At 41.7% G+C, this 22771-nt stretch overlaps 1 protein-coding gene across 5 annotated transcripts in view; it reads right to left on the bottom strand.

Annotated features, from left to right (window-relative positions):
• Positions 1–22038, bottom strand: part of LOC144710957 (P-loop containing nucleoside triphosphate hydrolases superfamily protein) — a 29139-nt gene extending 7101 nt beyond the window's left edge. The window contains exons 1-11 of one of the 5 annotated variants that reach the window (XM_078584814.1): positions 21583–22038; positions 20223–20301; positions 19997–20089; positions 18941–19131; positions 7108–7293; positions 6729–7031; positions 6553–6647; positions 4814–4892; positions 4486–4713; positions 907–966; positions 193–275 (exon numbers count right to left, since the gene is read on the bottom strand). In XM_078584814.1, the coding sequence (XP_078440940.1) occupies positions 193–275; positions 907–966; positions 4486–4713; positions 4814–4892; positions 6553–6647; positions 6729–7031; positions 7108–7293; positions 18941–19131; positions 19997–20089; positions 20223–20301; positions 21583–21852 (1667 nt within the window). In that variant the 5' untranslated portion in view covers positions 21853–22038. Of the gene's footprint in view, positions 1–192; positions 276–906; positions 967–4485; positions 4714–4813; positions 4893–6552; positions 6648–6725; positions 7032–7107; positions 7294–18940; positions 19132–19996; positions 20090–20222; positions 20302–21582 lie in introns of those variants that run through there. The other 4 variants (XM_078584813.1, XM_078584815.1, XM_078584816.1 and 1 more) reach the window with 4 other exon arrangements.
• Between the last annotated feature and the right edge of the window lie 733 nt (positions 22039–22771).

The following is a 22771-nucleotide window of genomic DNA, read 5'->3' as shown; positions in this document are numbered from 1 at the left end:
GACTTCAAAGCATGAGATTTATGAAAAATCCCAGGATCATACTTTGGGGATTCTAAAAAGATGGTTCAAATGAAACGACATCTGTGAACAGGTATACTAACTCCAAAGTACACTCAAAAGATTGAAGTTAAAATTTTTAATCCACTAATACTCCGTACAGAGATTTTAAGAGTATAAGACAGGGGGACTTACCAAAGTTGTATTCCTTGAGAATCCACTGCCTCCCCAAATTTCTTCTTCATGTGTGCTCCATTTCTTACATCACATGCATTTACCTGTCATCGACGATTTCAGAACTCCTTGTCCGTCAAATATCATGTCCTTTTAAGTTCTATCAACAACACTAATGAGACTGGAATATTAATCTCTTAAAAAATGTTAGAATACAAAATACAATAAGTATAACTATATCATAATCAAGAGAGCAGGAATTAAAATTAGGGATTGAGCATTTGAGGTTGTACTTAACTCAAAAGAACTCAAATAGATGTTGATTCTAAGCTTTCTGGGGAAATGAATATTTTGAATAATGTAGACGGGATCGAAACATTCGTCACACTTAATAAAAAATGCCATGATATTTTTTTATATAACTTGAAATATCTTGTCAGCCAATATGACCAGATACCCCACAAAATATTAATTCTAACTCTAGTAGTTAAACCTATGGTTGATGAAGCCTACTGGATCAAGGAGCTATTTGAATCTGCAGATGGCAACAAACTATATCCACTCAATTTATGGTCTGTCATTCATTGTCTACGCTCTCCTCTTATCCATTTCTTTTGCATTCGTTAAATCAAACTTCCTTCATTCCAACAACAGATTAGATATCAAGTGTGAGGTTGTGTATTCAGGTATCAAAATATAAAATGAAAGACCAAAATTCCAAAAAGTTCCAAGTACCTCGATAATGTTAAACCCAAGTTCTCTTGCGCTAGCATAGACTGCGGCAGTCTTCCCACACTGGACAGAATAAGTCTTAAGAAATTAGAATGATTCCCAGTCAATACCTATTGATGAGAAAAGAATTAAGGATAGCGAGCGTAGTTATTACAATATAGGTTGCGGAGACACGATAATACAAACCCTAAAAGAAAGAACTGTTCTACATTTTTTCTTCTTAAAAAAACTGCTCAGCATTTTTGACGTCACATATACAAAAATATATTTTTTCTTCTTAAATCATCCTAAACCAGAGCCGTCACATGATAAGAAATTACAAGCAAGCACATGATAATATTATCAAAAAAGATAGTGATCTACTTGATGCTATAAATACACAGGATGATCGGAAAGGCTCCCCTTCACTCCCTTCAAAACAAGTATAATAGAAAATTCTCCATGTCATGAAGAACGCTGTCAGTTCAGGCAGCCTACCCTTTAAGCACAACCTCATCAAAATGCAACCCTATAGCCCATAGCAAGCTGCGATGCAAAGAAAAGCTGAGAGCAGTCTTCCTCGTCGCTTGTGCACATAGCGCATTTTGCCAGGGCATTTGGGAACATTCTTTTCCGAAAGACATGGGTCACATGCGCTGCCTACTTAGTAGACATCCAAAGATCTGCTCCTTATGGAATTTTCTGCTTCCATATAAGTCTACATAAGTTGACAGTTGGCGGTTCCTTCATCAATCCAGCTCTTGTCTTCATGTAGGCATCCCGGATAAAAAAGGAGATGCATCTCCACTCACATCCATCATGTGTCTTGCTCAGATATCTGACGTCAAATAATGACTACTGCATGCTCAATAACTCAACCACCTTCTGGTCTGACAGAGCACCCTCAAACATTGAATTCCATGTGCTATCCTAGCGCTCATTAACCGGGCATGATGATTCCATGCAAGGGCAAAAAGCATGGAAACGTCTCCCGTAGGATGCATTGAACTGGCTGGTCATCTCACCAATACCGCAATTAGGAGCCATCCCCAAGTTTGGGACCAAACAATTCAGAGGTTCAGGGTAGATCTGTCAGATGGCCAGTCAAAAGAAGATTCTCCTCTGACGTGAACCGCCTGTCTCTCCCAATTCAGCCTCATGCCATAACTGCCCTTCAAGGCTTTCATAACCAGATCCCATCAATCCACGGGTCTGCAAACTACATCCCATGAGACTAAGGGCATCCCCCTTCCATTTCCCAACTCAGATCATTTCCAAAAGGACCTCCTAATCAAGCCTTCCAACTATTGGTAGCTTATAGACCAATGGGTAGAGTATAAGAATTGCCGAACACACCTGATTGAAGCATTAGCAAGTGGCCCCCTTCAACAAGACTCTGTTCTGAATCACCGGAGCCATCTGTGGTCAAAAGCAATCCCGACATAAATGGCAGGCCTAAATAGCACACTGATAATCAATCGATGGCTGTCCCCAAAATTCCAGAGAATAGGGACTTCTCCTCTTATTAAAAGGTCCAGAATGATGATTCCAGCGGTCTGCAAGAGCTCCACCCACTGCTCGGGTCCCAAAATATTCCTAATTCCTCACCTGGACCTTTAATATTTGATTAAAGCTCTTGTTTGCTTGACCCTCTTTCAATCACATTTGCCGCAATCTGTCTTCAAATGCAGCTCCATTTTCTTGTCTTCATCTATTTCCAATCATTTATCTTCTATGCTGTACAATTCCTTTCCTCCTAATAAGCCATCATTTTGCATTGGGTTAGATTCCTCATGACTTTGCTTCCTGACCCAAATAAGATGCCTTCGCAGCCTGGCAACTTTTCTGGCCAGCCTCACTGTTGCTATGCCTTACCCAGACTGTGATGACCATTGCGACGCCATCTCTTCACTGAAACCCATTGCTGGCAGCCAGAATCTATTCAGCTGGCAAAATGTAGATCGGCCCAGTCATTCATGTGTCTGCCGGAGTGGTCCAACAGCAGCCAAGGGACTATGGGAGAAAGGAAAGTGAGATAGATTAGAAAAAAAAGGGAAGAAATGCATTTCATTCATCAAAGGACATGCCATGAACATTTATAATGCTTGATACGACTCAAAGCACCTTTTCAATGAAACTTTTCAGGGAAATCCTCGGGTCATGGAATAAGCAACTTCCGGAATTCCGAAGAAAGTTTCTTCTCTCCCTTATCCCTTGGCATGCCATAATCTCCATCAGTAATCTCTCCTTTTTATAGAAAACAACATTAAACCAATGATCTCCCCATCAATGTCCTTCTGTAATATTCTTAACAACAAGGTGTACGCGTAAGTCCGCAAACTTCTTCTTGCTTACATTGTAAACCTTATGGATAATGAATCCAGGCTGCTGGGTACATTCATCCAGCTCTTTGACGGGTAAGACAGTGAGATTTTGCTCAATCATCTCTGGTGAAACCAGAACAGTATCACTTAGCTCAAAGTGAAAAACTTCAGAAGTGAACATGGTATACACATAATATTCTATCATCTCCCGTTGGAGACCTTCACTGTGTCTTCGATTGGCTTGGCATCATTCTTGGTACTTCCATTGATCTCAGCTGTATCATCCTTCTCATGTCACACTTGAGAAGCCGATAGTCATCAATCAAAAAAATACATTTTCTCACGTGGTATGATCTCATCTTGTAGTGATATCCACATATCTTCATAACTCAGTCAAGAAATATTCCTTCTTGATGTGATGGAGAATGATGCCAAGTCAATCGGAGACATTGTTAGGTCTCCAAACAGAGAAGAAAAATGAAGTGGCATTATGAAGATTCTAAGTACAATGGTTTTCACTTCGAATTAGTTGATACCTTGCTGGTTTCACCAAAGATGAAATACCCGTCAAAGAGCTGGATGAATGTACCCAGCAGCCTGGATTCATTATCCATAAGGTTTACAATGTAAGCAAGAAGAAGTTTGCGGACTTACGCGTACACCTTGTTGTTAAGAATATTACAGAAGGACATTGATGGGGAGATCATTGGTTTAATGTTGTTTTCTATAAAAAGGAGAGATTACTGATGGAGATTATGGCATGCCAAGGGATAAGGGAGAGAAGAAACTCTCTTAGGAATTCCGGAAGTTGCTTATTCCATGACCTGAGGATTTCCCTGAAAAGTTTCATTGAAAAGGTGCTTTGAGTCGTATCAAGCATTATAAATGTTCATGGCATGTGCTTTGATGAATGAAATGCAGTTCCTCCCTTTCTCCAAGATCTCTCTATCTTGTCTCTCATATATCTGTGTGAATCAATAAGAGGAGAGTCTTGTTCTTCATACATATGATAAACAAACTACTTTAAATCAGGAAACACTGTCAAAGATCGAGCTGCAAAAAAAATGCTTTAATTCTTCTACTTCAAACTCTCACAAATGGCAGCAAGTTGTCAATTGATTCAAATCCCAGAGTCAAGAAGCCACTTTTAATTTAAATCAGCATTAAGTAATCATGCAACAATGTCATGCTCTGGAATTACAGGATCATCTAATTCAAAACAAATAAACAAATGAAATTCTTTGAAAAAAAAACAAATGATGCAGCCATAAGTACATACTCCAACAGGGCCAGTAACTACAAGAACATTTCTGAGCGGATATTCATCATCACTTTGAGAGTCTGAGTAGCTGTCAGACGATATTTCTTCAAAGTCGTTGTCATTCTCTTTGATATCTGCGTCAGTGCATTTATAACTTATAGAGCCTTTAGCTGTTTGAGAATTCCTTTCTTTCCATGATGTCAGCCATTCGACAAGAAACTTGACAGAGTCAATGTTTCCACAGACCTGTGAAAACGAAATTATTCAAGAATACAAATATGACCTCACATCAAACCAGCCAATATTGATCAAAGATGCCATTTGTGGACAAAAAATACATTAGTACCTCTGCCGCACTTTTGGGCCTGTATTTCTTTGTCCACACATGACTTTCACCAAAGCGGTCCAATAGGTGCAGTGACACACTGAAAATGATGTAAAGTTGGAGTCAATATTTTTTCGTGAGATCAGTGAAAATGTAAACGAGCAAAGGCATATACTGACAAGTAAAAAAACAGTTACTACTGACCCCAAAGAACAAGAAACCCTTATAAAAAAATTAAGTTTATTATAAGCTTGGGAAATAATGAGAAACACAGTTCTTTTGAAAGTTTCTCCAATGATGTTTATCAATGAACCTGGACAAGAAAACCGAAGAAATGACAAGTGACTGTCAGATAGTTAAGTACGTCTCAAATCACAACTAAATATCTATTTTCAGTAGCACACCATAGCACCATGAAGCTAATTGAATGCATGGTGAAAAGAAAATCTTATAAAAAATGCATGTGAACTGCGTATGAATAACTCATCTTCCAACATTGACCCCGACACTTTTCAAAAAAAAAAACATTGACCAAGACACTATTACTTCCTTGAGCACTAGGGTATGCTGTTCAGAACATTCAACTAATGGAGGTCGCCTTAGGAATCCTTTGCTCTGGAAGCTCAATAGGAAGCTTGAAATCTCTCTGACATAAAGGGAACAAGGATCTTTGTGACAGTAAGAGTTCTTAAACCCCAGAGACACCACCAACTATCAAGAAACTTTGACTCAAAGAAAAACTCAACAGTTGACAAGAGTGGGAGAACCCACTTTAAAAAGAGTACTTGATGGGCCCACTGCTTTTGTTAAATAAATAAATACTCTGTATTGGCCCAAGTTGGGCCCGCATGGTTACACATTGACTAGGGGTACGAATTAATAAGACTCAAACCGACACCCTCTTTTCAAACTCCTGCACTAGGCAGACACATTTGACATAAGGCAAATGCAATCGAACCTACCCTGATGTCTTGCAAAGTAGGTGTAAAAAGAAGGGCCAATGCTGCTATTTATCAATCTATCCTAAGTGATCCATCTAGGTAACTGGTATTTAGACCAGTCTCGTCTCTGCATTCAACGAGATTCTTCTGTAAAACCCAAAACCATTCTCACAGCCAGTTAAGCACAGTGCTCTAACAATGCCTAACAGTTATGTTTGATTTCTTTCACTTTCCAACAGATGACTACCATGTTTGCATCATAAACATTGCAGATGACAGTGTCACGACACCAACATCTACTTACACGAGGGAGGGATTGAAAAACAAGAAGCAGACATCAGAGTTGGGAGAGGAAGGAAATAGAGAGACACATGAGCAACATAAACCAGTTTAAGAAACTGTAACTGACTTACTGTTAAAACAGGAAGAAAAAATTAACAGGAGAAAGGATTCGGGGTTATCGGGAGTTAAATAAGTCTTATCTGGAGAATGGGAGCTGCATTTGGCTCACGGTTTTGCAGGCATAATGTGATCAAGAATTGGCGTAAACCTATTGTTATCATTGTGGGATCTTATACTCAGAGGCAAGGAAGAATGACCTCACGCTATGATTAATCTTATCCATGTTTTTGACTTTTGGATATTTGAGATACATGGTAATAATGGTGCATAAACACAAGTAGAAGGCGCCATAACACCCATAGAAACAAAACTAAAACTCGTTTTGTAAAAGTCCATTTTCCAGCCAGAAATAATTAAAGAAAAGAATGCATCATCAACCAGAAGCACTAAAAAACCATAGGTGGTATAATCGCTGACCTTTTGTGGCCAAACCCATCTTTCAACTCATTCTTTAGGTTATGTTGAGAAATAATAAGCGGGGAAGGTAAAGCTTTCTCGCTTTGGTCTTCTGACTGAAAATTGAAAGAATATTTATTTATTCATCAGAAACAAGAAAAGTAAAAAAAATGTTCAACCAAGGATAGAAATACCACTTTAAAGCTAGAAGGCTTCCTCTCACTTGATCCACCTCTATCTTCTAAAAAACTGCTGGTAAACTCGGACCTCCCCGAAGGGTCCATCACCTGTATTAGTGATTTTTCTGAATGGGATGTTCTACAATGAAGTATATTGTCGCCGCGAACATTTAAGGATGAAATGGTGCCATCAAATTTCAAAGGACCAATAGGATCATGAACAAAGGTTACGACATTGCTTTGTTCCACAACACTTTCGAGGTTTAGTAATGATTTGTCACAGATTTCCCAGCGTCCCCAGTCAAGTGAATCAAATCTCTCCTGCAGTATTTCCACCACTTAGAATTTTTTAATGAAAAAATCAGACGGGATGGTCTGACAGAAAAAAAGAGCTAACCTCAAGTTCTTGAAGCATCACAGAGACATGAATAGGGGGGCAAGAAGAGATCATCCCACCCGTTGCTTCAGAGTAGTCCATTTTTATTGCTTTCAAAATTGGCAAAGACTCCACAACCTTTTTAGTTCTTCTTTGAGAGAAAAATGGATGAATTACCTTTATCCCTTCCGAACTGACTCCACCGTCCTAATGAGAGAGTTAAGAAGGTTAGATATCACGATGATACTGAAGCTCCAGGCTATCATTCATGCGAATGGCAAACTCAAATTTTCCACCATATAAAAAAAGATAACAGCTGAAGATTCATTTTGATATACTTGCATATGGGAAACCCCTATTCCAGGTGTTTCTCTACGTTGACATACCCATGGGCTTGGCCCTTTGGGACCTTTGCCCACCCCTCTCTCATTCTCTGTGCTCTCACATGAAGTTACATTCTTAGCGATCAAATCGGTGGTCATGGTATCTTAGTATATCTAGTTGTCAAAGGGATACTCATAATGCATTTAGAAACCTTCTCGTTAACAGCATTATTTTCACCATTAAAGAGGATGTTGAAGGCTTGGAAGCCCAGAATAGAACAATCAAGGTCCAGGAGGAGGAGAAGAACACGACAGAAGACCAGATCATGGTGGCACATATCTCCCTCTGTCAACTCGATCTGAGAGAGAGGAATGAGGATCTATGAGAAGGGAGGAAGAGGGAGGAGCTCCATCCCTGGGGGCGGCGCCTGACAAGGAAGAGAAACCAACAAAAAAAAGGAACTCACGCTTAGTCGGCTAGGGTTTGGGGCCTTTTAAAGGCCCCTACATCAAGTTCCCACGTGGGAGTCACTTAATGAGACTCCCACGTGGAGAATTCATTTAAAGAGGCTCCCACGTGTGAACCTCATTAAGTGATTCACACGTGGGGGGGGCCTGAGAGCAGTCCTCCGAGAGTATTTCCTGTGTGTGTGTGGGCCACTTATACTGTGTGTGGCCCACACTTACAATAGAGGAGCCAGTGAGAAGGAAGAGTCTCCCTTGTGGGCCACTTATAGAGTGTGGCCCACTTACAATGGAGACGAGAGAAGGAGAGAGAGATGTCTTGAGAGCTCCAGTTCAACACCCTCAACATGATGTAGTCTAATACAAATTATCGACATTGAAATGAGAGGCTATTTGACAGATTCAAATTGTTTTTTGGTAGATTCAGAAATCGGCCTTATTGACAGTGGGGTCACTCACAACGTGCTTTGTAAAAGCCTCCAGCAGCTTTGCAAAAGGCTGCAAGATAACCATGGGCAGTGGTCAGACTGTTCAAAAGATTGGGATATGTGCAGATGTCAAGATTATTCTACAGGGCATTTAAAATTTTCAGGATATCTTTCTATCAGAATTACCTAACATACAGGTAAGATTGAAGATACGATGGCTGGAGACTTGGAACGGACTTGTTTACATTTCAATTTTTACTGATCTTTCAAGATGCTGGGAAAGTGGGTCGGTCTGAAGGGAGATCCCCATTTAAACATCTGCCATTATCCTAAAAGAAATAGATGAAAGGAGCTAAGAAGGCCCAAGAGTGCCTTTGAAGTGACATCTCTTCTTCAAATGTTGCACCCAATGACTAAGTGATTGACACAACTCTAACCTATATCAAGAACGAAAATCCAATATCAATGAGACTGCAACAAAATAATAGCCACAAGATCCTATTCAGGAGGAACGATAGATGGTGATCAGGAGAAGATGAAGAAAGACCGATGGTAAATTAAAGAGAGGATGAGGAAAGACGGAACAGATAGAAAGTGAAGCATCATTGAATCAGAGTAGGTTCTCTGACTTAGGAGGAACTCCCCCTGCCAGCCCAAATCGCTTCTGCCACTCAACTTTATGAAAGTGTCCAGCTACCTTCTTGGAAAGGTCAAGCCTATTATTTGTAAGCGCTCTCCAGAGCCCTCTCTTATTTGAATTGGCACATGGGCCTTATTGGGCACTTTTGGTGATCTGCCTCTTCTTCACTCTTCGGTGGGACATTGGCAGGTCCTTATCAGTGATCCCCAAACCCCAGGCTTTGGGAGATCTGGGAGAGGAACTGCAAAGAACATTACCAGCAGTATTCCAGCTTCCCAAAGGCTTGCCCCCGTTACGATCTACTCCCTCTAGTAAGCCCACTAGGGGCATTATCTTCTTTTTCTCCATCTTGCATTTCCCTTTACATATGTAGCCCTCATTGTTGGAGGGCAGGACATGAATCTACAAGTTAGTGTTTCCTCTCTGTAGCTCCTCTCTCTCTCTTGACAACGTCCACTCAACGGAGCCCCATTTCCTCCAGCGACGCCCACTCCACTGCTCCTCCACCGCCCTTGTCCACTCAGCATTGTCCACTCTGCCAGGGTCAGCCCTTCACTATACGATCCCCAGCAGGGACTGTATCAGCCCCCTATGCAAAAGTGGATCATTCTATCCACCAGATTCCGCACACCAAGACCATCGATTTGAGGCCCTATTGCTATTCACAGCTCTATAAGAATGAGTTATAGAGTTTCATCCTAAAGCTACGCAAAGCAAGAATTAAAAGGCCCTCATCATGCATATTTCTCTGTCCCAGTTGAGACTGTTGGAAAGCGAAACCTGCTTATCTAAAGTTTAAGAAGAGTGTCAGCCAGTTCAAATTTCATATGCCTTACCATTCCCCATGTTCTCTATCGGAATTATTTCGTTTTCCCTTTATTTCTAAAGATTGTAAACCTGGCCTTATGAAATCAGAGCCATTGGATCCCCTTATATCTTTTAATCCTTGTGGAGTCTACTTAGACCCAGCTCACATAACCCATACATAAACATGGGAAACCCTGGTGAATGAATCAATCCTTTTTTGGTCACATTTTCTCCAGCCATTGGCTAGGGTTATGCTAGGTAAGGACCAGACAATCACATGGTATCAGAGATGTACAGAAGTCTCTGCTGCATGTCATCATTGACAACGACACCACAGAGCTGCTACACACCATGAATCTACGTGTTCGAGATACAAACTGACAAATCAGTGAGTATCTTTACCAATGCGAACTATGGAGGGTTGATTATGAAGTGGAGGTCAAAATCAGGGTATTAGTGCTATGTTGGGGGTAACCTGGCCTCATGGATAATTAAGAAGCAGGATGTGCTGGCGAGACCCAGTGATGAGGCAGAATCCAGAGAAGTTGCCAAATGAATATGTGAGGCTCTATGGGTCCCTTGAAGATTTGAAAATGCATACCAGGCTCTGACTTGACAGAACAAAACATGTAAAAGAGACGTATTTATCTGGGAAAGATTGATTTTAGAATCATTGAGATGAAGTGTGTATGATCTCTTCACCAAGTGGCTAATTTGTCAGTGAAGAGTCCCCCTGGCCTTACTTTCAACAGGCTAATCAATTGTAACCAACCCAAAAGTTACTCGTACAAGAAAGAATAAGGCATGTGGTTGGAAAGAAAATTGGGAGAGATCACACGTGCAAGGACATGTGGGGAGTCAAACTGTAGAACAGCAGAATTCGGAGGAGAGAGAAAGTCTAGAGAGAGAAAGTAGAGAGAGAAAGAGAGTGCACAAGGGTTGGGGCTGAAAAGGTGACTTTTACTGCACTGAAGTTCCCCTTTTATACAAATAAATCCAGGGTCTAAAAGACCCTTTCACAAGTAGTTAGGAGGCTTACTTGTAAAACAAGTAATCCTTTACTTGTTTTACAAGTAAGCTCCAACGGCTACCTTTTTGAAAAGGAGCCGTTGGAGGGCCTGTCCAACAGCTATTTTAAATAGCCGTTGGACTCTGGGCCTGTCTAGGACAGGCCCAGACCATATCAGGTCCACTAAGGGCCTGATATCTCCGCCCCTAGTGGGCCTTCACTAAGGGACCCTTTATAGGCCCTTAGTGGGAGAGTAATGGTCCTTAAGGGACCATTACAGGGCTGCTAATGGGCCTTCCAGTGGTCCATTAGCAGTCTTCTAGAGGTGTTAGCAGTTTCATTATCAGCCTAGAGTTAGTTTATTACATTTACATGGCCTTAGGCTCATAGTTAGTACAACATAACTCAACACAAACAAGTACACTACCGAGGCTGTACTGGTAGTGGAGGTCGGGGCCTTCTTGATTCTTCAGAAGGAGAGCTCCAGGGGGAAAAGGGGCATTGGACATTTGGCTGGTAATTTGTGAGCAGGAGATCTGAGGAGATGGTGACTGCATTCAACAGGATAGCTAGGGGAGACGCGTCTGGAAGAGAATTATGCACCAATCTGCGAGATCAGCATTGCAACCATTTATTTGTGTGTTTCTTTTCAAGACTTCTGTTCTTGATTTGGTTGGGACAATATCATCAACATACTGGGGGATAAAAAGTATCTATTGACAAGCTTGAAGTGGGAGTCAGCTTGTTCAAGTTGCATATGTCTTACCTTTCCTCATGTTCTCTACCAGGGCTTGTTTCGCTTTTCCTGTATTTCATAATATTGTAAACTTAGTGTGAAACCTCACGATGATGCCAGTAGACAGATTGAGAGAATAAAAAGGAGAACGATATATTTGTATGAAAAATCATTCGAGAAGATTACAACAAGTACAATCGAGCTTTTATAGTCGTGTACACAAGGAGGGATGACCGTTGGAGTCCAACGGTCATCTCTTAATGGGCCCACGTGAGATGGGCTGGACTAACACCCCCCCTCAAGTTGGGTATAGATGTTAAACATGCCCAACTTGGACACCAAAGCTTGAAATTGTGGGCCTGGTAGGCCCTTCGTGAAAATATCAGCTACTTGCTCCAGCGTTGGGATGTGATGGGGAATAATAAACCCATCATCGATGCTCTGCTTAATGTAATGACGTGCCACGCGTGCATGCTTGGTCCGTTCATGCTGGACGGGGTTCTTGGCCATAGCAATAGCAGACTTACTGTCTGAATAAAGATTGAGCCCCGTACCAGGAAAAAGATGTAAGTCTTGTAGAATATCCTTGAGCCACATGCCCTCACACACTCCCTTCATTAAGGCACGAAATTCAGCTTCAGCACTGGAGAGAGATACTTCCTTCTGCTTTTTACTTCTCCAGGTAACGAGGTTACCTCCAATAAAACTGCAATACCCCGTGGTGGACCGACTATCCTCAAACGACCCTGCATAATCAGAATCGGTATAGAGAGCCACAGTGGGTTCTCCGCCCGTCCGGAACAGGAGCCCTTGGCCAATAGATCCTTTAAGACAGGCAAGAATGCGATCGGCTGCTCGTTGATGGGACTCCCGAGGGTCACTCATAAACTGACTCAAGGAGTTAACAGCGAATGCAATATCAGGGCGAGTATGGTTGAGATACAGCAGTCGCCCAATAAGTCGCTGAAATGACGCCTTGTTCACTGGGGCATCTTGACTATGCTGCTCAGCCTTTAGCTTGACATTGATGTCTACTGGAGTACGGCTGGACGACAGTCCAATTTACCGGTTTCCCACAGTAGATCAAGAATATACTTGTGCTGGGACAGAACGATTCCAGTCTTAGAATATGCCACCTCAATGCCCAAGAAATAGGTAAGTAGGCCAAGTGCTTTAATATCAAAAGAGCTAGTGAGGTGTGCTTCAAGGCTCCGAATTTCGTCCACATCGTTTCCTGTGATTATAATATCATCAACATAAACAATAAGAATAGCGATTTTCCCGTGAGGACTATGCTTGATGAATAACGTGTGGTCGCCTTCACTCTGGAAGAAACCGGCAGCCAGCATGGTTTGAGAGAATTTTCCGAACCAGGCGCGAGGGGATTGCTTGAGGCCATATAGAGATTTCTTAAGGTGACATACATCGCCTGAATTGTGACTCAGAGAATAGCCGGGGGGTGGTGACATGTATACTTCCTCTTCCAAGTCGCCATGTAAAAATGCATTTTTGACATCATATTGAAACAACTTCCAATCAAAGAGCGCTGCCAAAGCAATTAACACACGAATTGTATTCAACTTTGCCACCGGAGCAAAGGTCTCAGTATAATCAATACCATAGGACTGGGTATATCCTCGTGCGACCAGGCGAGCTTTATACCGTGCAATAAAGCCATCAGAATGGTATTTGATAGAGAAAACCCATCGACTACCCACCACCTTCTTGCCAGCTGGTAGAGGACACATTTCCCATGTAGAATTTCGCTCAAGTGCTTCCATTTCCTCATCCATAGCTTGTTTCCATTCAGTTGACCGCAGGGCTTCGTTGACTGTTTGTGGGACCGTCACGCTCAATAAGGCTTGAATCACTTTATTATACCGGGAAATTCGATTATATGACACATAGTTTCCAACAGGATATCGCTTTGTTTGTGTGCATGCTCGGACACCCTTGCTGACGACGATAGACCAGCCATTGTTGCTAGGAGTGTCGGCACACACCGCGGCATCAGTGCTTGTATTGAGATCTGAGAGATTAGGTTGTTCTTCCTCCGAAATTGGGCAGAGAAGCGGATCTGCAACGGGCAGTAGACTCGTGTTGAGTGGTGCAGAGAGTGCCAGCTGTTCATTGTCACTCGTCAACACCTCCAAGTCGAGATTCCCATCGGACCGGCTTTCTGCGTCATAAAACATCCGTCCCTTGTCAAAGGCGACGTCTGCTGTAGTGTAGATCCGCCTTGAGTTGGGATGATAACACCTATAACCTTTTTGAGTCGATGAATACCCCAGGAAGAGACACTTGAGTGCCCTGGGATCTAACTTTCCTGCATGGTGAGCATGTACATATACGACGCAACCAAATATCTTGGCGGGCAAGTTAGTCTTTAAACACAAATGTGGAAATTCTGTAGACATAAGATCAATAGGAGAAGAGAAATTTAAAGTTTTGGACGCGGTGCGATTTATGAGGTGAGTGGCCGTGGCAACAGCTTCACTCCAGTACTGTTTGGAGCAGTTTCGTTGGAACAGAAGAGCTCGAGTTGTGGACATAATATGACCAATTTTCCTCTCAGCAAGTCCATTCTGCTGAGGAGTGTTTACACAAGAGGACTGCTGTACAATTCCCTGATCCCCTAGATATGTTATGACCTCTCCAGAAAAGTATTCTTTGGCATTATCTGTTCTGAGAACCTTGATCTTTCTATTAAACTGTGTATGAATCATCTCGCAAAAAAGTGTAATGACTGATGGAACTTCAGCTTTTGATTTCAGCAGATATACCCAGGTATATCTAGTGAAATCGTCGACAAATAAAATGAACCACCGGTGATGAAAGAGACCCGTGGTGGAACACGGTCCCCATACATCACTATGGACACATTCAAATGCAGCGGAAGATCGATGATTCGAAGGAGGAAAACTCGTTCTTTTGTGTTTGGCAAATTGACATGACTCACAAATCAGATTGTCCACAAAAACTCCCTTAAACAAGTTGGGGTATACATGTTTCAAAAGATAGAATGAGGGGTGCCCTAGTCTTCAATGAAGGAGGATGACCCGCTCTTCACTTTGGGTGTTGTATGCCATTTTTCGATGATCACCCTCCTCCAATCCGTCTAGTAGGAGAAGGCCCCCTTCCCGTCTAACAGATGAAATCTTCTTCCCGGTGTCCTTTAAGCACAAAAAACAGGAATCGGCATCAAGAATGAATCTCAAATTAGTATCAACAACTAACTGCGTTAGAGAGAGTAAATTTGCTTTTAAGTCAGGTACGTGTAAAACTTCCTTTAATTGCATTCCCTTAACAAAGACGGTCCCCCTTCCTTCTACTTTTAAAATCCCACCATTAGCAGTAAAAACTTTATGACCACTAGAAACCGGTTCATATGATTTAAACAGGGATTTTTGGGGTGACATGTGATCTGTCGCCCCTGAATCCAAAATCCAAGATGATGATATGGAACTTGTATGATTATGAGTAGTAAGTGCAAGGTGTTTACCTGATCTGACCAGTGACGTGGAGCTCATCTTCTGCAAAATTTTAGTCACTTCGGATTGGATGATTTTCTGAATCTCGCCCCCGTCATTACTCATCTTGGTGGAGGGATCGCTCCCTTCACTCGCAACATATGCCTTCTTCTGGTCTCTAGGTATCCAAAGGCCTTTCCGGATCTGCTCCTCCTTCCAAGCCAATTTTTGGCAGTCCTTCTTTACGTGGCCTTCCTTCCTACAATAGCCGCAAACTGGTGGGTCGGGAGGATTACCTTCTTTAGAATTTGCTTTAGGTGCTTGCGTAGTAGGTGCTTGCGTGGTAGAACTTGTGGTATTCCGTGGTTCACTCTTTTTTGCTAGGTGAGCTACAGAGGGCTGAGGAGTGGGCTCTTCGTCCTTGCATATCAATTTTTTCCATCGCTCTGCCCCTTGTAGTTCAGAGATAGCCTCTGCCAGTGTTGGAAATCGTTCCCGATGGAGTAGTTGGCTCCGTAAAGTTTCATATTCTGGATTTAACCCCATCAGAAACGTAAGTGTTCTGAATTTGACTTCTCGCAGATAGGAGGGGGAGTTTTTATCTCCTGTAGGCCACAAGACATCCAGTTCCCTCCAAATAGCTTTGAGCTTTGCCGAATATGAAGATATAGACATGCTACCTTGCTTCAGTGTCCTCTCTTGTTCCCGGAGATCAAAGACCCGAAAGTCGCTATGAGTTTCTGCACAAGATTTATTGATCTCTTCCCACAAATCGCGAACACAATCTATGAGTAGATAATCGTCCCTTTGTTCTTCTTCCATATTTCGTATCATCCAGTTGACTATTAGCGCTTCTTCTGACTCCCAGATACATGATTTTGGATCATCCTCTGAGGGTGCATCTTCTGTCAGATGTTTACCCAAATATGCAGCTTTAAGTGATCGTTGAGCAAGCATAACCCATTTTTGACCATTCACGCCGTTGTATTTCATATCCAGATCAGGTAGAATCACCCTGTTCTGGATTGTAATATCAGTCTCCTTGGAGGTCGAACTTTCAGCCTCCTTTTCCAACATCGTTGATCGGGTTTTACCACCCCTCAAGCTTGCTTAACTGATGAATAACACAAGTAAGAGTCACCGACCTGAGTTATGAGTCGAGTCGATGCTTGCCGAATGAATACGACACAATGTTGTTGATTCTTCTCTTGAGATGAGACTATTGCCGAATGAGTACGGCCCCAATGAATAATCCCGTTTTGGGATAGTTCAATAGACTAATAGGAGAATACCCAATAGAAGAATCCCGTTTTTGGAAGAATGCCCAAAAGAAGTATTCTTGCCCAAAAGAATGCCCAAAAGAAGGGACGCCCGACAGGAGGAATATCCAATAGAGGGAACGCCCGATAGAAGGAACGCCCGATAAAAGGAATACCCAATAGAAGCAATGTTCAGACTTCGCCAAGCTTCCCCCCGGGAGAGAAAAACAGGTCGGGCTTCGCCGACTTTTCCTGCCAAGAAGGTCCGGCTTCGATGATCTTTCCCGCTGAGGAGAATAGGACAAGCTTTGCCGGCCTTCTTCGCCAAGAAGAGGAGAGCTGACGTTTATTTCCCGTCGAGAGGGCTTCGCCGAGAGTATCCTGCTTCGCCGATTTTTCCCGTCGAAAGGGCTTCTCCGACCTTTCACGCTGAGAAGAATCGAGCGAAACAAACACGACCTTGCCGGTCTTCTCCACCGAAGAGTGGAAACCTAACTTCGCTGCGGATCAGCGACAAACTTCACCAAATGTTGTTTTTTCTTTCCGCCAATTTCAAGATTGCTCTGATACCATGTGAAACCTCACGATGATGCCAGTAGACAGATTGAGAGAATAAAAAGGAGAACGATATATTTGTATGAAAAATCAGTCGAGAAGATTACAACAAGTACAATTGAGCTTTTATAGTCGTGTACACAAGGAGGGATGACCGTTGGAGTCCAACGGTCATCTCTTAATGGGCCCACGTGAGATGGGCTGGACTAACACTTAGACCTAGCTCATACAACCCCGATTGATGCACGGAGAAACCAAGTGAATGAATCATTCTTTCTCATATCATATTTGTCCCAGCCAGTGGTTATCTGATATGATCTTCAATCATATCTGTAATTCTTGGCCACGAACAGACTCTTGAAAACTTCAATTCTAATAGTTTCAAGCAGTACTGAAATTGTCGATCGATCGAGAGGTGTGGCAGGAAGGAAAGAGAAGAAGAGTATCCAGAGAGAGAGAGAAGAGGAATTGCCGCAGCTGATCTCCTGACGCCGACGTCTGATGGCTGACAGGAATTCTGCAGCAGCGGATGAGAGAGGACAGGGAGGAAGGGTCAAGAGGGAGGAAGAAGAGAAGCAAGAACTGTAACAGAATAGCGGAAGGGAACTCACAATGACTTCTTCATATCCTTTTGGTGCTTTCTTTCCTTGTATTTATACTTCTCCCAAGTCATGGGCCTGGGCATCCTTGGGTTGATAGAAGGGCCTAGATATGGTACCGGGGCGCCGTTTAGCGTACCTTGTCGGTATCTAATACTGTAAACTTAGACCTAGCTCATGCAACCCCGATTGATGCATGGAGAAACCAAGTGAATGAATCAATTTTTCTCATATCACATTTGTCCCAGCCAGTGGTTATCATTACACTTGAGGGGGACTAGGTAATCACAAAAAGAAGTTTAGCCCTCCCTAAAGGCTATAGCTTTTAACACAGATGTAGCACTAGGAAGGCTGCAACTAGCAAAAGCAGAGGAATTATTCCCCACATATTTCTGCTGGGACAACAACCTCCGTTTATAATTTTTTATTCACTCATGAACGGGTCTGGTCACCACAATCATTGTATTAAACTCATGATCTGGCCTGGTAGATCCAATCATGATATTGGGCTAGCCATACACGTCACATGTCTCTGGCTATTTACATAGCATCGTCGACTGATACAAGTCATGGATAAGACTCTACAATGTCTAGAATACCGTTGTTGATAATCCTTCACTCCAACAACATCTGGGTTCTGAAAAAAAATGTAATATACCAAACATGGTAAATAACCCTTACACCTCTTACTAATGCTACAGAATGTTCTTATAATTTATCGCCAGTACCTGGTATAAGAGAAGTGATTTTAAATCCAGAGGTTGATCATACCCTGACAACTTTACATAAGGCAGAGTTTAGTTTTTTGGGATGATATTGGAAAATCTGGTACATAAGTCACCCTTGCGTCACTCTACTTATAACCACACACCAACCAATTTAATAAAGGACATCATATCTAATTCAAGTTCCATCATTCCATATGAAATGCCGATCCATGAAGAGAACAAAAATATTTTCACCAAAGGTTTTAGCCAATTGAAAAACTTTTCCATGAATTGACGATCTGCTTTTACCTGGTTTTCTACTCTTTACCTAGTTTACCATGAATTGTGGCCTTTCGGACTAAGATTTTCAGCAGATGCTATAAATTTTCACCAAAGATATTTTTGGTATTCATTTTCTTAACGGGCACGGGGGCAATTATTAGGAAGAAGACTGAGAATTTATACATCCAGACCATTTCGACGTTACTAAATCAACCATGAAATGCTTTACTAATAAGATATTTCTAAACAAATACTAGGAGTCGCCTTCATGAATTGAAAGATAAATGACAAAAATGTGCAATAATCTCCTTGTAAATAACCTCACACAAAAATAGAAAACAGAAACTAGAACGAAATAACAAAGGTTTATTATATTATCACTAATATACAGGTCGATCACCGTTTTCGGGTGGTCTTCCTTAAAAAGATATATCATCACTGATATAAATGAGATTATCAAGAATATCAGATGACCCATTAGAGAAGGATGTTATGTGATATGGCATTGCTGATTTACCAACTTTTACTTGGGAAAACTTAGAGCACAGAGAGAAGACTGAGGACTGAAATGTACCCTCCCATCGTTTGTCAGGTCAATTACAGGTGTGCGTTCACCAACAACTTCTTGAGTCCGGTCTTTCATCCTGGTTTTCCTGTCTTTTAGCCACCATCTAGCCGGCGATCCTTTAGAATGATCAGGCAGACGGCATTCCTCTTTTTGAATATCAACTTTTTGCACATCTGCTTCTTCAAAGTTTTTATTACCTAACAAGATTTCTTCACATTAATTTTTACATTTGATGACATGACTCTGAAATTCAAGGCAAAATTATTTAACATTTTTGGATGAAAGAGGAAAATAAACGCTCTGTAAGACTTGAGTGAGCTTCCTAGGGCAAAAACAGAACGTTCTGAAATACAAGTAATCGAACCAAGAGCTATAATGGACTTCTTTGGGCCAAACATAATGCAAAGAGTTAAATTAATGATACAAATCCATTAGGACAGCGTCCCCCTGCACCATCCTCTAGAGTCAGTGAGAACCGAGGAAAGAGCTCATTTGTGTCAGAAAACAACCAGAAATCAGTTTCAGAACTAAATTTTCTTTTATCTAATATGAGCCTCTTTCTGATTGTACTATTTCGTCAAGGCCCAAAGTTCTTATTTGTAAATGTATCATTTGGTCGGTCAAAAGAGGATTCTCTTAATGACCCAGAATGGGCCAGGCCAAATAGCTGTGTAGTCAGCATTTATACAAGTTATTTCAACAATTAGTCATGCACCTTTTAGTAAGCACTGGTTTGGTGGCTGAGTGTGAGAGAGACACTTGGAGTTGGCGGGAACTCTGACAATATAATCTATTGAGCAAATATCTGTGTAGACTAGCTTCAGTATTCGCAGCTTGGAAATCAGGACACTAGTTAAGCTAGGAAAGTCAAGTCTCAAACAGAAGAAGAGATAGAAACTTATTTGCTATCAGCATTCACCTCATCTATGATGATTTAGGATGTACAAATGATGATTTAATAAGAACAGGCTCCATCAGAACTATTACGTGACACAATAGACCAAAAAAAGAAAAAAGAAAACCACCAGTCCTCGCATTCCCAAGACTGATCTATGTACATACCTCCATCTCCTGCAGACTTGTTGCCATCCTCATGTTTGACTTGATGGTCATATTTCAGCTTTTTCTCTGAAATCTTTAGGAAGAAGTCAGATCCTGTGGGTTGACAAATAAATATTGTCCAAAATGAGTAACGGAGGAAATTTTATGCAATAATTTCAGCTGAAAAAGGTTGATTAAACGGACAGGAAGAAAGGAAGGCACGAGACTATGAGAATCCGTTGGGTACCTTGCTTACCCTTGTCAAATACAAGCAATGATTTTTTGCCTCTCATATTTGGTCCAGAGTCTTTGCAAATCACTGGAATCTAGCGAAACAGCAAGCAAATTATAAAATAAGCACATGTAAGAAGCGCCATACTATCATCAGAAAGTGCAGTTTCATCTCGCACGAACAGAGGGTCAACATATTTTTATTCTATTGAAGTGTTTTGGCATGCAATGACAACTATTCGCATTGTGTTTTTCATGGAGATTTCTCTTTACTACAAAAAAGGCAAGCTACATCGTTTTCAGCCAGATCCCAGAGGATATTGTGAGAGCAGAATTTAGAAGTTATGCATTAATGTAACGAGTTCAGATTGATTATATTGCAGATCGTTAAACAAGTCGAAGATCGGTCAATCTTTCTGATATGATCCTCATCCTCTATAATGGTAGTCTCCTCTTATTAGCTTACAAGAACATTTTAGTCATTTGACACGTGTATTTCCTTTAAATATGGCAGCCCTCGCTTTAGGAGGGCAGCCAATAAGAATGAAGTAAGGACTTGTGTCTCCTTTTGATGTCTAAGTCCTCTCTCTCCCTCTGCAGTTCCCGTTCCTCGTGATCGTCTCAAACTCACCACATCTTCAGGCAGCTTGCCCCCATTCAACCCCTGTCTCTTCCATTTGACCCTTCTCACCATTCACGTTCTACTCTCCAACCCCCCCGAACATCTACACTTCTTGTCTAGCCCCATTCCCCCGATTCAAGCCTACCTCAAGGATTGTAATACTTTCACAGTAAAAGGTTAAAACCCATACCTTCTGTACACGATTCTAGATTTGTACAATTTGACATGGGTCGCATTCAACCTTATCATCGTCTTATACATCAGATGTTTTCATTCAACATTCGAAAAATGAATGCACCGAAAAAAACACTTTAAGCATACTGACAAAAAAAGAGTAGACATGGATCCTGAGGATGTTGAAAAGACATTCGGTTTGTATTTTTCTCAACTTATTAGTTTCTCCAAATCGTTCCTATGGAATGCAAAAGCCATTGTATTGATGTGAATTGCTTTACAAAGTAAGATGGCTTGAGAAGGATCAGAATTAGTGTGAATTGAATGCACTCCGTAACTTGTGAACAAGATTGAGGACTATTAGAAATTGGAGCTAAAACTTAAAGAGCATTCAATACTATCGCATAAGCCGTCGTCAATTCATCATAAAAAGATGAGTTGAAGCGGTGTCGAGTCAGTAATCGAAAATAAAAATCTGAACGCAAAAGCAGGCGATCCCGAAAACGGAATAATTTTCTACGAATTAGATAAAACTATAATAAAAAAATGAGAAAATTAAATCAGAATTGAAAATTATCACCTTGCCAGCAGATCTAGATCGATTCTTCCGACGAGATTTCCTTCTCCCCTCCGCTTCATCAGGCGACGATTCACCATCCGCCTCCACCTCTTCCACACGATTATCAGGCGAATCCTCGCCGGCAGGCAAGTAGAAATTGATCTTCTTCTGCACGCACCTCCTGGGGGTTCTCTTTGGTGCCGCAGGCGGAACTGCATCAGAGATCTCGACGATCGCCGCTTCCGCCGGATTTTCGCCTCGATCGCGACTCTCCGAGCCAGATCCGTCCATCTTCCGCGCGAATTTCTCCCCCTGGTTGGGAAATCTACCTTGTAGGATTCAATGGAGGAGCGATTGGGAGATTGGGAGAGGAGGATTTTGGCGAGGAGAGTGAACGCTGGCATTCGTTCTTGTCTTCGGCTCGAAACTGGAGTTCTCGCTACACAGATTTTCCCGCCAGTCTGACTCTATTTATTTGTCTCTCTCTCCCGCTATCTATCTATCTATCTATCTATCTGTTTGTCTATCTATGTGTCTATCTATCTATCTATACATCTAATCTATCCATCCATCTATCCATCTATCTATCTATCTATCTACCTATCCATCTATCTATCTACGTCTGTCCATCTCTCTGTCTGACTATTTTTACTACTCTATCTCTTTATATCTTTCCCTCTCTCTTCCTACATATCCATCTATCTTACTATCTCTCTATCTCTATCTATCTTTCAACCTATTCGTCTATATCCCCCACTCTCACTATCTATCTCTTTATCTCCCCCACTCTCTCTCTGCCCCCATCTCTCTGTACATATGTAACAACCACACTCTCCCCCACTCTTTCTATGTATACATCTCCATCTCTCCCCCACTCTCTCTCTTTATTTATATTATATTATGTATATATATATATATATATCCTACCCTCTCCCCCACTCTCTCTCTCTCTCTCTCTCTCTCTCTCTCTCTCTCTCTCTCTCTCTCTCTCTCTCTCTCTCTCTCTCTCTCTCTCTGTTATCTATCTATCTATATATCTATCTATCTATATATATATATCTCTATGTCTATCTATATATCTCGCCTACTCTCTGCCTACACTCCTCTCTCTCCATCTCTCGATTTCCACAACTCTCTCCCTACTCTTTCACATTATATATCTACCTCTAGATTTCCCCTACTCTCTCCCCAATGTCTATCAATCTATATC

Source organism: Wolffia australiana, chromosome 13, assembly GCF_029677425.1.
Source record: "Wolffia australiana isolate 7733 chromosome 13, ASM2967742v1".
Lineage (NCBI taxonomy): Eukaryota > Viridiplantae > Streptophyta > Magnoliopsida > Alismatales > Araceae > Wolffia > Wolffia australiana.
The sequence above is the reverse complement of the archived record's forward strand: the minus strand, read 5'-3'. Positions and strand labels throughout refer to the sequence as shown.